The 16,106-nt window shown below is 40.4% G+C and overlaps 2 protein-coding genes across 12 annotated transcripts; both read left to right on the top strand.

Moving 5' to 3' along the window:
* Positions 1–34: 34 nt before the first annotated feature.
* On the top strand, positions 35–3,043 carry LOC110949341 (cytochrome b-c1 complex subunit 10-like). Of its 2 annotated transcripts, none has more exons than XM_022191336.2 (3): positions 35–225; positions 1,573–1,736; positions 2,878–3,043. In XM_022191336.2, the coding sequence occupies exons 1-2, from the start codon at positions 164–166 to the stop codon at positions 1,691–1,693; spliced, it is 183 nt and encodes a 60-aa protein (XP_022047028.1). In that variant the 5' UTR covers positions 35–163; the 3' UTR covers positions 1,694–1,736; positions 2,878–3,043. The 2 variants fall into 2 exon arrangements, with proteins under 2 accessions (XP_022047028.1, XP_022047020.1); XM_022191328.2 differs by having other exon boundaries at positions 80–225; positions 1,573–1,708.
* Positions 3,044–3,420: 377 nt separating this feature from the next.
* On the top strand, positions 3,421–16,020 carry mbd3b (methyl-CpG binding domain protein 3b). 10 transcript variants are annotated; one of them, XM_022191297.2, is made up of 8 exons: positions 3,421–3,552; positions 7,500–7,568; positions 8,100–8,259; positions 9,891–10,028; positions 10,274–10,364; positions 10,535–10,712; positions 13,030–13,182; positions 14,771–16,020. In XM_022191297.2, exons 1-7 carry the CDS (start codon positions 3,539–3,541, stop codon positions 13,175–13,177), a joined length of 798 nt encoding a protein of 265 aa, XP_022046989.1. In that variant the 5' UTR covers positions 3,421–3,538; the 3' UTR covers positions 13,178–13,182; positions 14,771–16,020. The 10 variants fall into 10 exon arrangements, with proteins under 10 accessions (XP_022046989.1, XP_051802978.1, XP_022047008.1 ...); XM_051947018.1 differs by having other exon boundaries at positions 3,422–3,552; positions 7,500–7,529; XM_022191306.2 differs by having other exon boundaries at positions 3,428–3,552; positions 7,503–7,568.
* The last annotated feature ends 86 nt before the right edge of the window (positions 16,021–16,106 follow it).

Here is a 16,106-nt window from a genome sequence, read left to right as displayed (position 1 = left end):
TGTAAATACAGACCTTTTAAAATGGTGGCCTGAAACGACCCTAAGCTGCTGCACGCAACCGGGCGGTGGTTATTTTTAACAGGCATAAGGAGAGGCAGCTCGGGGTCCTTAGCAACTCTCAGCGCCAGTTGATGGTGTACTCAGCTTCCAGAGGGAGGTCAGTATGGTCCAGAAAATACTGAATAAATTCGTCGGTGCCAAGTATGTTTCCCTTCTGAGGACGTGGTAAGTTAAATCAACAACAGGTGGAGTAAAATTAGGAAAGTGTTGTTTGTATTTTTCTTGTACTGTTCAGAATTGAGCTAACAACGTCCCCGTGTCCTTCTGTATGACCCGTCTATCTCACTAGCTAGCTTTAGCTTAGCCTGTTTGTGTACTGACTTTAGCTGGCTAAGCGACTTAGCATAGTCTTACTACCTGAAGCGAGTTAGCATCTAAATCTCTGACGGATATAAGTGACAACGATTTCTACGACACTGAAGATTTCTGGCAGTTGTTTTAGGTATATCTGTACTAAACATCGAAATTTCCAGACTTCAATGCTTGTACAAAGTCCAAAGATTATCATACTCCTATGCTAACATGTATTGAAGCATACCTCACAGACCTCATAACTGCAAAAATTATGATACATAAATACCAAAAATCTTTAAAACCATATATATCAAATGATGACTTAATCACACATGTCTGGACTGCATGATATTGAGGAAAAATCTGACATTGTGATGTAATATTTATCCGCGATATGTAGAAATCCATCCATTCTCTACACCGCTTTATCCTCACTAGGGTCGCTGGAGCCTATCCCAGCTGACTCGGGCGAAGGCAGGGGACACCCTGGACAGGTCTCCAGTCTGTCACAGGGCTACATATACAGACAATCACACTCACATTCACACCTACGGGCAATTTAGTCATCAATTAACCTCAGCATATTTTTGGACTGCGGGAGGAAGCCGGAGTACCTGGAGAAAACCCACACATGCACTGGGAGAACATGCAAACTCCATGCAGAAAGATCCCAGGCCGGGATTTGAACCGGGGATCTTCTTGCTGCAAGGCGAAAGTGCCAACCACTACGCTACTGTGCAGCCCCTACCGTCAACACATGTAGCTTTTAAAATAAATCCTGTCCAAGACACAGAGCTGTAGCTCCGTTTCAGCGTGAGCTCTAATGTTTGTCTGTGTGACTGTGTCTGACTTCCTCTAATAAAACCTTCCTGTCCACTGAGAGCTGCAGCCACAGATATATATCCATCTACTGATTCACTTCTGAGAACCAAGTACAGACAGTTGCGTACTGAGAAACGGCCACAGTCTTCTTACCGCAAAGGTACAAAGCTGCTCGTCTTCTCCTCCGGCATCAGGAAATATCTTCAAAGCTTCTTCAACCCTTGCAATTTTCTAATCACAATTAACTTTTTTGTACTTACAAATGTCATCCAGAAAGATGTATCTTTTTGTGTGATTACCATGCTGCTTGAATTAAGAGGTATTAATCGTCCCAGTTGCAGCTGATTGTGTGGTTAAATTTCTGTCTCATTCAGGAATTGTTTTCTTTTCATGCAGGGTGCCGAACATGGTAGCCTGGGGGACGGTGGGAGGTGTGGCGCTCGTTCACTTTACAGACTGGCGGTTAATTCTAGACTACGTGCCATACATTAAAGGAAAATTTAAGAAGGATGAGTAAAGTCAACATGAAAATGTGAGTGAATTATCACTGTGACCAGCAGGTGTGTAACTGAAGTCTTTTCCTCACACTTTTTTTGCCATGTTCAGCTGGATTGCCATTTAGCTTTAGCTCCACCCATGTACCTCTGATAAGATGCAGGCAGAAGTAGGCCATGCCAGGTGCTTATAGTAAACACTGAAATAAACATCCAGAATCACCTTGTTCACTTCTGGCAGTTTGTGGACACTCTGGCACCTGAGTCTGCACAGGCTGCCCCATACTGAGGTCAGAAATGCCTCAAACATCTGCACTGCTTTCTATCTAAAGTCTCCAGGAGGCTGAAAATATAAACCACGAAGATCAAGCTGCCCTTGTTAGCTTGTTAGCTGACAATTGTGCACGAATAAAGGCCTGTGTTTCTGTTAAATCTGATGCTGTACAAAAGGATCAAACTAGTTCTTGAGTTGAGTCATTTTATGAAAAAATAAAGCTTGAAGAATATGTATTTTCGAGTTCGTGCATCACTGTTAGGAGTCGACTGATATGATTTCTTTCCGGGTTGATTAAAAACCAATAACCTATATTTGGAACCAATTTATATTTGCAGCAAAAGTTAAAGTCCTGGTGGCAAAATGCACAAAACTTAATTGATATATCTTTATTTTAATTTGTGTTTCTGTCTGTTTAATTAAAACAGCTTTTCAGCTTTTATCCTTTAGTGCTGATTGGCTGTTAGTCATAACATGTAACCAATCAGATAGAGCTGTGGGCGGGGACTACATCAGAGCCACAGCAGAGCATTTTTAAATAAGTAATTTATTTAAGAGTAGGCTGCAATAAATGACAATACTGATAATCAAAAAAATGTGTATCGTATCTGATAAATGCATGAGCAGATTCATCCGTTGATCACTATTTGCCATCATTGATATGACAGTACCGGAGTTATTTTAATGTGTGTCATGGTATTTTAAGACAAACTTTGCAGCCAAAATCCCAGATAATATCCATGATTACCATTCTGATGGTGCACTTATAATAACAATCCCTCAACAATCATTCACATGTCATGCCAGATTAAGTTTTTGTGCAACAAGGAACCAGGTTTCCTGCCTCAGAGACAGGAACAATCTTCTTTTCACACATTCTGACAAATGTTTATGTACATTTTGCTAATGAATGGGCGATGTGTCTGCCTACAGGACCAGAGCTTGGGGATGGGTGGATTGCAGCGCGGGCTTAAGTGGGATGCCCTGTCTCACCAATCAGTCTCTGAGGGCTTGTTAGGAGTTCGGATTTCGGGATGCACACTGTATGAATGCTGTTTTTGGTCCAGTGTTATTAAATGTTAATAAATCTTGAATTTACCCCGATGTGTCCAGTTGTTCTGTAAATCCCCAAATGTTGTATTTTTCTGCATAGAACTTCATGATGAGAGGTTTTTCTTTTGATGTATTCTGATCAATCACATGCACATCCAGTATATTTGCCATAGCATTTCCAACATACTTAATTCTCCTTTTGCATGAGGGGAATCTGCAACAGTGTGGCTTTCAGGGTCACATTTTTGAATATTTGTACTGGAAAACTAGTGTGAAATAAACTGTATAATAAAGAGAATGCATATGTAGTGTGTGTGTGTGTGATGAAATAATTTGCAATGCATGTGTTGTAAGCTCAGGTGCACAATGAGAATACGCCAGTTTCGGTGGGACATGATGCCCATTTTATCAGCCAGACTGCGAAATTTGCGTGGATAATGTCTTTCATTTCTAACATCGAAGGGGGAGGGGACTGAAAGAGGAGAGGGGAGAAGGGATTTAACATAGCGAGAGGGGAAAAAAACGAGATAGTGTCTTCAAGATGGATAAAAACGAGTGAGTACATCATTTAAAGGATCATTTTAACCACCGGCGAGAGATTTGATTGCGTTTGTAGCGCCCGATGCGTAATATGTCGTTTTCTTAATATATCTGGAAAGTATGTTTATCATCGATCAGGCAAATGCATTCTGTGGTCTCGCAGCCTGCAAATAGCAATGCAGTGTTCTCCAGCTAGGATGTCTGTTGTCTTTTTAGAATCATTGTAGCGCCGTTTTATTCTCCAGATATTTCCAGCTAATGCAGAATTACGCATGGAGTGCGTCGACAGCGACATATTTCGACATGGACTTTAGCCACACAAAGTGGATGTGAATTTCCCCCTGTATTGCTGTTGCACACACGCACGCAAATCGTACACATATATGCATGACAACGCGTTTTAAAATGGTATCTAGTTTAATGTTTCAGATCGACTTTGTTCATTGATAAACGCCGGCTTCCAGCTCTCGGTGACCAACGGTCGGCATTGTCGTGGTGAGACGGATCTCCAGTTTCATGGAGCTCACATGAAACTTGCACATTTTTTTTTCGGTTTGCGAGCCTCCAGGCTTTATTTTTACGGCATCTGTCAAGTTTAATTATTCAGCAGCCTTCGTGATTGTTGTCACTGCCGCCCAGTAATTGCAGTTTATGGTCTATTTGGTGCGTAATTTATGTTTTCCCAAAGGTTTACATTACTGTGGTCCGAGACAGCACCGTCAAGCCTTACAGAGTACATAATAACACTGCCGGTAACCTGTTTCAAAATAGTCACGACTGGGCTTTGTTAGGCAAAATTCTAACTTCAGGTAAGAAAAAACATAATCTATATTCAAATATTTGATTAAATATTTATAATTCAATTTCAGACTGTACTTCCCAAGATTATTAATGACCCACTAGACTCAAATACATTCCAGAAAATAATGTGATTTTTTTTCATTATCATCTATTTTATGCACAAATATGCTCAGTTTAAAAGTGCTCTCGGGTGATAATTATGTTGTTTACTTTCTTAACCTGTTTATATAGTATTTTATATGCTGGAAGACAAAAAAAAAAAAGCAAAAATAATGCCATGGCTGGATTCTACCCCTATACTCGGTTGGGTCAAGGTTTAGTGAAGTGTGTTTCAGTTTTTTAAAAAGTGACATAGGTCATTATTTTAAGAGGGTGTCAAAATGAAACTGACCAAAGGAACCAACCTGACAATTTAAAGATTAGAAGTTTCTGTAATATTATTTTTCTTCAAGATTGGTTCAAACAATTAAGGTGTTGTTGGAATTTGTCATTTTATAGGCTATAGTAGCACTGCAGTGTTTGAGAGGAGCTATAAGTGAGCTGGTGTGCTCGAGCTGCAGTGAGCAATGAAGGGATGGGTGGGGAAAGAGGCAATGCTAAAATTTCTGCATCAAAAAGTCCGCTAAGGTTTATAAATTCAATCATCTCCCCACGTTCGCAAGAGTCCACGTTGTAACTGCTACAAGGACATCAATGCATACATGGAATCAAAAGTAGTTTAGCAACAAGAAAAGCACTCAGAGAATGCAGCACTCCACCAAGGCTGCTCAGTCGCATCATTTCCCACAGATGACATCTTTAATAAAAAATTACTTTGCACTGAGAACAGGCGTGTGTTATACATGTGTACATTATGTACGGATACTCAATGGCCTAAATATGTAGCGAGTGAATTGATGAGACTCAGAAACACCCCCACATTTTAATCAATTGTTCCTTGTATCATTTCCAATGAGAAGTCCCGATAAGTCTGCAACAGTCGATTTGAAGTAGGATTGCAATCGTGATCGTCAGCAGGCAGCTGATGTAGTGTTCACTTGTTGTCATGGTTACAGTGACGCTGTGTTGCTGTCTCGCAATGATACGGAAATCCTTAACACATTCATCCAGACCATAAGCCGCATCACTGGCAAAATCTAATCACTTGGTCTTTGTGTCACTTCTGACCTTCCCTGAAAATTTCATTCAAATCTGTTAGTCTGTTTTGAGAAACATTGCACACAGACAGACAAATGTATGCCGAGAAAACAACAAAGGAATCAGGACTTAAAGGAGGCACCAGTGTAGAAATAAATTCCATGCATTGTAAGAAATAAAAGGACAATGTTAACAGAAAAAACCCGATGAATGTGTAATTTTTAAACAGAAAGATGAATTTCTAGGGGGTTAATCAATGCCTGGAGTGGGACTTTTAATTCAAGTATAAATCTGAAATGTTTTCTTGTAACTTACAAAGAGTTATTATTTATTTAAAACAGTAATGAGAGCATATATGGTATAATTACATTAAAAGTTGCTCAGTTGTTTAAAGTAACATTACGTACATTACATAAAACCTCTTACAACATTTAAAAACAACAATGCACATTAGAATCTGATCATTTGGTGTTTATTTATATATGATTCAAGACCTTTGTTTATCGCGAACAAAATTATACATAGTATAATGTGCAGTGAAATGCATCATGTATGTTTAAAACAACCAGATTTGACCAACGTGCTGTACATGTTATAAGTCAGGTAGCAGCAGAAAAGATGAAAAACAAGACAGACTACACCGTTGGGCTGTTCCAAAGCTTTGGAGCTGCTGCGTAAAGACATGTGTGTTGCTTCATTAATAGACTGTTAGCCGTGGGTTTTCTGATGATAATAATATATATCTGAGTCTCCTGATCAGTCAGGTACATCTGAAGAAGCCTCTGAGATGAGAATGAAACTTCTTCAAGAACCAAAAAGAGACTGAAGCTTCCTGTCTTTTTCCATTGTTTTGATGTGCACTGGTCTATAAATCTAATTTTACAAACCTTTAGCTTTGTCAGTCATTTGCAAAGCACTTTCGTAGTTTGTCTAAAAAGAGATTTTTGATTGACATATCAAATGTGGCAGAGGTGCAATCAAGTTCAGTTTATCTGAATTAGTCTTGAGTTTGGGATCAGATTCTTGTGCCTTTACAGTAGCAGCTCCAAAGCTTTGAATCAGCCCTCTCCTCCCCAAACATTATTTCAGTTAATATTGAAACACTTTGCTTGGGTTTAGCTTATTTTGGAAAAGGGGAAGTTAGGTTGATTAAAAAATAAATAAAAGGTTGTAGAATCAATAAAAACAGCCCTCAAAAATAAGATTATAAAATGTGAAGAAGAAGAAGAAGAAGAGACTGTTTGATATTTATATTTATATCTGTGCTTTTATTGTGGAGTTCTTAATCTCGGCGGTCTCGCGTTGTCTTGACGTCGTTGCCCTCTTTTCCTCGCGGATGCGGCCCCGGCGAGACGGGCAGGCGGTGATGCGGCCTTGAGGTCTGCCGCGGAGCGATCTGCCTGACGACAAAGAGCGGAGATGTTGTTCTGAGGCGGAGGATCCCATTACAGAGGACGCATGTTGTAATATGGTCGAAACAAAAGAGTGAGAAGAGACAGGCCTGCCTTCAAAAACAAAAACAGCGACACGTTTCCTCGTTTTTAAGACCCAATCTGGCTTTCCGCACTAACTTTTAGCGGATTTATAGGCGGCGCGAAATGGAGAAGAAAAGGTGGGATTGCACTGCTCTCCCCAAGGGCTGGAAAATGGAAGAAGTGACCAGAAAGTCGGGTTTGTCAGCTGGAAAGAGCGATGTCTATTATTTTAGGTACTAAAAACGAACAAGGGGCTCGTAAAACAAAAAACAAACTTACTCACATTGAGTTCAGACAGGAGCTGGGTGATCGGGATAAAGTTTGGGAAGTGAAGGGGAGGGGGGTTTGTTTTGTGGCGGGGCAACGAGGCCAGCCAGGCCGCCTCCTCTCACAGTTTGTTGGGATGAAGAAATGTGTCCGGCCGGGCGGTGCTAGCAGCAGCCTGGCTCGGCCTCTCTCATGAATGAAACCCAGTGTATCCTCAGTCACTATTACTCTTTTATTACTGCATTGAAGTGAATCAACAACGCCAGATTTGTTTTCATTTAGCAGAGGAGAAGAGCAAGATGAGGAACAGAGGCAAGAGAGGGGGGAGGCGGGTCGGTTGTATAGTTTGTGGTAGGCTAACTGTACAATCATACTGGTGTTAACTGTGGTGTGTGATGTAAGATACATTTGCATGAGTTACTAGCACGTATCCACCCACAGTTTTGTTGGCCATTGCTCAGGCTACAGATATTGTTGCTCCCACAAGTGGAGCCACAATGTTTGCTCAGTTTTTTGCCATGTTTTGACATTGTGTTCACTAATTTGTGCAGGTTACTGAGCTTTATTTACTGTACATCTTTGTGATTATTCTCCTAAAATGCACAGATAACAGATATCAGGGCTTCATGAAAGATTTGCATCCATTCAGTGTGATCCATCTGAATGTCTCCTGCTTCTCTTTGACTTGTTGCATGTTGTGTTTCTGCTTTTTCTGTCTTTTCTTTGCTTTCATCTTCTGTGTGTGGTTTTCAGTCTTGGTGTTTTCTCCGTTCTGACTTCTTCTTCGTCTTCTTTTCTTATCGTTGCTGTATTTTTTGTTGTTGTTGTAACAGATCGTATTAATATAACGGTTTCCTCATGTCTCCACCTGCCTCTTGCTAGTCCATCTGGAAAGAAGTTTCGGAGCAAGCCTCAGCTGGCCCGTTACCTTGGAAACCAGATGGACCTCAGCTCCTTTGATTTCCGCACGGGCAAGATGCTGATGAGCAAGTTGAACAAGAACCGTCAGCGCCTACGATATGATAACAACAACCAGAACAAGGTGAGACTGACAGAACTCAATTTTGTCCAAAATTACGAGGGTACATCAAAAACCTTGTGGCCTCACCAGGAAACAAGGGGTGTATCTCTCATTTTGAGCCATAACTGCTTAGTGTCAGTGTTCACAACAGCTCAAATGTTTGATGCAATCAAAGAAGAAAAGGGAGGAAAGCTTCGAGCCGGTGTGTTGTTGCTTTCAGGACAATGCATCTGTCCCACACAGTACAGGTGACAGAAGCATCCAAAAGTAATTTTGAACCATCTTGAAGCCAACCAAACTGAAAACTGAAAGGAAAAAATGAGGAATGATGACAGACATTTGAGTTTTGGTGGACAGAGATGTAAGGTTTTGTTATGTCCCAAACTGAGAGTTATGCTCCATGTTTCCAGGTGAGGCAGAGAACTTTTTGAAGTCCGTAAACGTGTATCTAAATGTGAGAATTTTGAGGATGAAGTCCAAGCTCCATTAAATAAAATTAATGAAAAAATGCACAGCCTAATGTACTGCCACTGTGTTGTTTTGCACATTTTCTAGTGGACCTTAAACAGATCCAGAATTACATCACAGGGGTGTTTTATGAAGCTAGTTTGACACAGCCATGATTTCTTTCTGTTCCCTGTCTCAACAAAACCTATGCAAGTCATGGATAATGATTATCACAAAGGTGATTATCAACTTTTTTTTGTTAACCAGGTTTTCTTTATCAGACTCGGAGTGCATTCAGATAAAAGGGGGTGTTTGATTTGACTCTTTTTCCGCACAAGATGTAATGATAGCGCACCGCATACTTCACTTAAGAGGAGCAGGTTGTTATAATGGAGAGCTATGAGTGATATAAAGACTTATTATAGTAAAAAGGGCCAAATGCTGGTAGAAATGTGTTAATGGCGTGAGCGTCTATATTTATTTAACCACTCAGTGACCCTCAATGCAGCCAATTTTTTTCTGACACGACAGCAGCACATTGGAGCTCTTAAACTGTAAACTTCAGGTATATAAATATGATGCTCAGCTTTATTAAGTCCTAACACTAACCCACAATGAAGGATACCTGAAAACCTCTTTAACTCTTTAGTCTTAAATACCAGGAATGGGAACAAAATGCTAATTTGTGTTCCATCAGTTGTAAAAACTGGCTTGGCAGCAAATCAAGACCAAGCATAAAAACACATTTTTGCTTTTTATTGCATCACCGACTGACTGCATGGCTTGATTCAGAATGGTTACTAGCATTCAGTTCGGCAGGTTTGCAAATATAGCATCGTCCCTCAGCTGAGGTTGTGTGTCGCTCGGAGACAATATAGTCAGGAAAATAACTGGTCAAAGTGTGGCTGATTTAAATCTCAAACTGTGAACAGAACCTCCTCCAGAGACGGGTAGCTGTGCAGCATCAGTTACCATGGTGATCTAGCAGGTTGTGACATTGAAAAGTCTGGATTTAGACTCAGAATACCTCCCTAGCAGATCATTCTTGCTTTATGGCAGAGTAAAAATAATTTCTTCCTCTTTCCAAACTTGATTTTGTACACTGGATTCATTCATGCATCTCCCGAGCACTAATACAGGGTTATTCCTCTTGTGTGGCTTTTTAAAGTAGTTCTTTTATCTTCTGTCTCTCCCTTGTCCTTCAGGGTAAACCAGACTTGAACACGTCGCTCCCAGTCAGACAGACGGCCTCCATCTTTAAGCAGCCTGTTACTAAGGTTACCAACCATCCCAACAACAAAGTGAAGACAGATCCTCAGAAAGCCGTCGACCAGCCCAGACAGGTAAACCGCCTCTGCCTGTTACGGTTAATATCGTGCTAACTGTACAAACCACAAACGAACCAGAAAGCTTCATATGACAGCTGCCTGATGTTTAACGCGCTGCTCTGAAACCGACCAAACCAGAATTGTGTTTGAATTAGTCGATGGTTTTTGCAGCACGAGTACATTTGTGTTCATTTAAAGGGTTAAGCTTCTTTGTGTGAAAACTGCCTGCAGCTAAAATGCTTCTTTTTTTTTGACTCCAGCTATTTTGGGAGAAGAAACTCAGTGGTCTCAATGCTTATGACATTGCAGAGGAGCTTGTGAAAACAATGGAACTGCCTAAAGGCCTGCAAGGTAAAATAGCTCAGCATTAATTCTTCAGACGAAACGGTTCATATTCTGAAGAGACATTTTAATGTTCTTTTTTTTTTTTTTTTTTGGAGTAACAAGTTCATTTTTTATTTGATGTAAGTAATCCTGATTGCATCTACAGTGTTTGTTAAACCTGCCTGCTGGTTCCTCAGGTGTTGGTCCAGGCTGCACAGATAAAACTCTCCTGTCGGCCATCGCCAGCGCTCTGCACACCAGCGCTGCTCCGATCACCGGCCAGCTGTCTGCTGCTGTGGAGAAAAACCCGGGAGTTTGGCTCAACACTGCACAGCCACTGTGCAAAGCCTTCATAGTCACTGATGAAGACATCAGGTTTGTTTATCACAGTTTGATAATCAGGAATTAACACTACAGATACAACAGTGGGCACGTTTACATGAAATTTTTTAATTCGGAATTATTAATTCAGAATTAACTTATTTGGAGTTAAAGTTTTGTGCTTCGCGTTTCCAAATTAAGGTTTACGTGGACCTCATGTTTATTCACCTTCCTTAATTCCGCTTTAATGCTTGGGCATTGGAAAGGATTCTGATTGGACAGGGAGTGGACGTGACGTATTCCTGTTAACCGGAAGAAAACAGACTCCATTTGCCACGGCATTCCTTTTCCCCAACAACATGGAGGAACAGCTAATAAGCACGCTTTTCGCTTTGCTTTTTATTGTCGTTTTGAAACAGAAACTCGACAATGACGTACTACTTCTGTCGCAGAACGTGGACGTCGCTACGTGTGGAGCCAAGCATGCGCCGAAAGACCGGAATTAACTAAAGCAGTATTAACTGTGTACATGAATAGAACGTACACAGGAATTAGTTTAGTCGGAATTAAGTTTATTCGGAATTAACTTTTTAATTTGGAATTAAGTGTTTACGAGGAGATTTTAAAGCGGAATTAACTTTAATTCCAAATTAAAGAGGAATTAAAGGTCTCATGTAAACGCGGCCAATGTGATTTTTACTATTCCAGACGATTTAAAAAATATCTTCAGCACTATTTTGACTTGCCTAGTAGACATCTATGCATTTAGTTTTGACTCGTCAACACAATCGTTGCCCATTACTTACCATACTTTGTGGATTATAAGCCGCTGCTTTTTTCTCACGCTTTGAACGATGCTAATGTAGAGATTTTTCCGGGCGAGCTTCATGTAGCCAGTACATTTAGCCTCCTCACATCAGAATGAAATTACTGCACAGGTCACAGTGGACCAATGAAACTGAAAGGTAATCAAACTGCCTGCAGGAATTAAAGCTGCTGCACGTTAGCATAGCATCAGTAAATCGATAGTGAGATGTTGGAGTCGGAAGCATAAACTGGCTCAGTGCGTTTTACTGCCGTGTTTCAGGAAAAAAAGCATTTATTTAATTAAAAGTTAAACAAATCTTTCTGTGTAAATATCTCGTTACAACACGGACACCAGCGGCTTGTAGTCAGGTGTGGCTTATATATGTACAAAACTTTTCTCTTTTTAAAATTAGTGGGTGCTGCTTATATTCAGGTGCGCTCAGTAGTCCGAAAATTACAGTATTATGACTTAGGCTGGTTATGCACTCTTTGTTGCGGTTTTCGGTCCAACAGAGCTCTTGAACAGTAATGGCAGAAGTTTTAGTGGCTGCTGTGGTAATTTAGATAATTAGAAAATGCTGTGAAATGTGTTCATGAAATACTTGTGGTTGAAATTTACTAGAACTTCGGCACTCAGGCTGCAGTGACGTGGCAGAAAAACAGCTTGCCGCATGCGGTTACGCTTGCTGTGTCATATTATGTTTGAAAACAAGCCTCCGACTTGCCGTAGCTTCTGACGTAACTACAGATATCTGCCACTTCGTGTCGTCTTGTCCAAAGCTATAATTACGCTTTAACTGGTCATAATTGCAGTTCAGGATATCTACAGTGTCACTCTGACTTGTTCAAACTCAATTTCAGATATCTAAACAGCACAATGTAGAAATTTATGAACCGAGGGTGATTAAAGACATCTTGAACTCGACTCATGACTCGTCAGAATTAAGCTGTAAATATCTGAAAGTGGAATTACAGTCAGTCATAATTGGGCTGCAGATTTCTGTAATTTGCACTGTGAATCTGTGCAGCTACATTTGAACGTCTCTGCAATGAGAAACCTCATCTAAAAGAAGAATGACATTGTGGACTTTTGACTACGAAGAAGTGATATGTACATCTAGCTTTTAAATGTTAAATCTGCAGCCGTAGAAGCCACGATCCAAGAGCGCGTTTGCTTGTGAAACACTTGTGTTAAAAATCTTGCTGAGATCTCCTTCGGTGTGTTTCAAAAACAGGAAATAACAGCTCAGATGGGGGGAATAATGCCACACCGGTGTTCCCAGTTCTTGTGATATTAGCTTCCCTTTCATATGCCACACCACAGCTTCATTTGTACAGTAGTTAGTGATGGAGATAACTGATAAACCTGATGCATTCTTTCCTCTGTTGTCCTCTCTGATTTGGTCGATGTAAATAGAATTGATTATGTTTGAATTTCCACAGTCCACAACAAGTGACCGCTGATCTGTGTAAGAACACACCATCTGTTCGGTGCTGATTCGGTGGCTGTTATAGGCAGCTGTAACTGCCAACTGTAACAGCTTCCTGTTGTGTTTATGTGTAGGAAACAGGAGGAGCTGGTGTACAGTGTGAGGAAAAGGCTGGAGGAGGCGCTCATGGCCGATATGTTGGCCCATGTCGAGGAGGCTGCCAACGAAGGAGAGGCTCTGAAGGAGGAGGGCAACGGCAGTGAAGACATGGAGAGCGTATAGCACAGGTTGGTGGAGAACTGAGGCCTCTGAGGGGATTCAGATGCTGCAGAGAAAAATCATGAGCAAATCACCCTGTCAAAACTAAGAGGGTAATTCCATCCTAAATCATCCATTTTTTTAGAGCAGTTCCTGCTCAGACATGTTTGATTTGCCTGAAATGTTTGAGCATAAATGTGGATATTTATAAAACATATTTGCGATTTTGTTTAGCTTGATATATCAAGTATTTTCTGAGATATGTTTTTCTTTTTTTATTCATTGACCCATTTTCAGCGCTTTTTTTTTTTAAAGCTATGTTTGAACAACAATAACTTAGAAACTAACAAAGATCAAAACCTGAAACTTTCACATATTTCTCATCGTGTCATGGGTTCTGTAAAGCGTCTTGAGACAATTTGGCCTGTAAGTGGTGCTATAAAAATGAATTTGAATTGAATGTCATTGATTCAGAATCTGCAATATTTGACAAGTAGATCAAATAATCTCTGACTGTAGGTGAGATGAGATATAACTGATAAGTTTGAGCTCACATTAACAAAAATTAGTCATGCAGAAGTCAACTAGTGATATTTTCTGCACCATATGTAGCTGCATCCATAGGCGTCAGTTTAGGGGGGGATGGTGGGGACGTGTCCCCCCCACTTTTTGTCAGGGGTCATTTTGTCTCCAACACATTCAAATTCTTCACATGTAAGCCGTTGTAAACCCAGTTATTTTCAATAGTATAGAAAATTCCGACGCTCCTGAACGCACCATCCGCACTCGGCTGAGAGTTTCACAGACATGCAGCACACCTTCGTGAGGTTAAAAAAAAACCAAAAAAAAAACCCCGCGCAGATGCTAAATTTGCGCCTGTGCCAAGTGGAAGCTCCGACCAGAGGCGTGCAGGGGCAAAATTTCGGCCCGGGAGAATTAGTACTATAGCGGCCCACAGACCCCTCTACCTGCATGTACTGATAGCTCAACAGCTTAAGCCTCTGTCTTTGGTGCGGTGGTTGTGAATTCGAGTCTAGCTTGTGGCATTTTGCCGCCGTTCTTCGACATTTTCTCAAAGTGCTGTGGTCTCCGTCCCCCCCACTTTTAAAAACAAACTGACGCCCTTGGCTGCATGTCACAATAATAGAAAACAGAACCAATAGAATGCTTTTTAAGCTTCAAGTTGTGGAGTTTTAACATGCTTCCCCAAATATAACTAAGAAAATGTACTTTTTAAATATGGGCGGTTTTTCATTTTCATATTTCAATGTTTAAACAAACCTACTAAAAGTGGATTGAATGGTAAATTTAAAAAGAAATGATCTCAGAAAGTATTTAATCTACGAAATATAAAATTTCACAAAGGTCATTTTAGATATCAAGAGTTGAAGATTAAAAAGTTTCAGAGATCTTGATCTGAAGACCCCTGATGATTTGAGATGGAATAACCCAATAAACTCTCAAATTCAACGGTTCCTTAAAAGGTTCTTGCTGTCTAAATTTGTTACATTTGTGGTCTGTATTACCTCATTCTGCACATAATAGAGGAAATAAATTAAACGACGTAAAAAATACACCCACAATTTTTAAGAACTGCATTCTTTTTTTCTCTTTCAGGTTTCTGCAAAGGCCAAATGGGTCATTCATCGCCTGCACACACGACCGTGAACAGTCGGAACCCTATTCCAGTCCAGCCCTGAAGAACTGCCCCCCAGTATCGACGTCCAACCTTACCCCAAACCTGACAAGCCTCCAGTCCAACGTAAAGAGCCGTTTTCCCTCCCCAAAAAGTCTCAAACACCTCCATTCATCTTCAACTCCTCTGAATGGGACTCCTTGACCGAATTTCTGAGCCCAGATGATTTTTGATGACGAAAACAAAAAATTACAAAACAAGAAGTGAACTCTCAAATATTCAAAATAACTTGTATACAATGTGTCAATTTCAGTGTTCAATGTTAACTGTATTTTTTACTAAAAAAAGGCTTTGAATGGGTTGGTATTTTTTGCGACAATCATGTGAAATTCAAAAGTTTTACGTCCGCAAAAAGTCGATTTTTGTTTGTTTGTTTTGTTTGGGGGCAGATTGGGATGAATGTTTTATATTGTAGGCATCTTTCTTGACTTTTTATGATGCACTCCACTAGTAGTCAGTCACAGCACACGCAGATCTGCTTTTCTAGTGGGAACGGTACAACAAGAGTAGAGCTAATTTAAACCTGCAGGCGGCTGATGTTACTAATGGCAGTGGTTTGAAGCTTGTTTGTCTGTCGGAGTGGACGGTTTTTATTGTTTCAAGAAAATATTGTCTTTCATGTCAGCTGTGTTGTCCGAAGAGTGGCGTTCAGTGTTGACCAAAGAGGAGACGTGTCATTTCAGATCGGTATTTTAGAGCACGCTGGCCCTGCTGTTATACAACTAAATGTAAGAAAACTGATGCACGATGGGGCGCTGTGGGAGAGAAATGACCTGAAACCTCTTTCGGTTGTGCAGTTTTTACTGTTTCCACCTCTCATCATCGTTACAGGTGCTTACTGATGTTGTGAGATGTTGCTTTTTAAAGCTTTCTTACAGTTTCAGTCCATGTTTTTTTTTTTTTTAATTTTTAAACGTGTCAATGTTACCACACACACGCTGCCTCCTCCTAAATCCACGCACAAAATTGGTGTCACAGCGAATTACGGTTAGTTTTAATGTGTTTTTCATCGATTAGCTTGTGAGGAATAATGCTTTTTGTATTTTTTAATCCCTGTTTGATGAATAATGAATAATGCATCCAGCTGAAATCATGAAAAGTCCCTCAATATCAGCAGGCTGATTGCTGAAATGAATCTGATTGTAATAAAATGTGTCAGTATATCGCTAAATCCGCTCATGGTGTTTTCTTTATGGGGAACTGAAAAGCGTATGTTTTGAGTTGTGTTTAAATGAGGTGTTCTGCTGATGGTTCAAA

This window comes from Acanthochromis polyacanthus, chromosome 4 (assembly GCF_021347895.1).
Source record: "Acanthochromis polyacanthus isolate Apoly-LR-REF ecotype Palm Island chromosome 4, KAUST_Apoly_ChrSc, whole genome shotgun sequence".
NCBI classification, from domain to species: Eukaryota; Metazoa; Chordata; class Actinopteri; family Pomacentridae; genus Acanthochromis; species Acanthochromis polyacanthus.
Note: the sequence above shows the minus strand (reverse complement) of the source record. Positions and strands in the feature narration are given on the sequence as shown.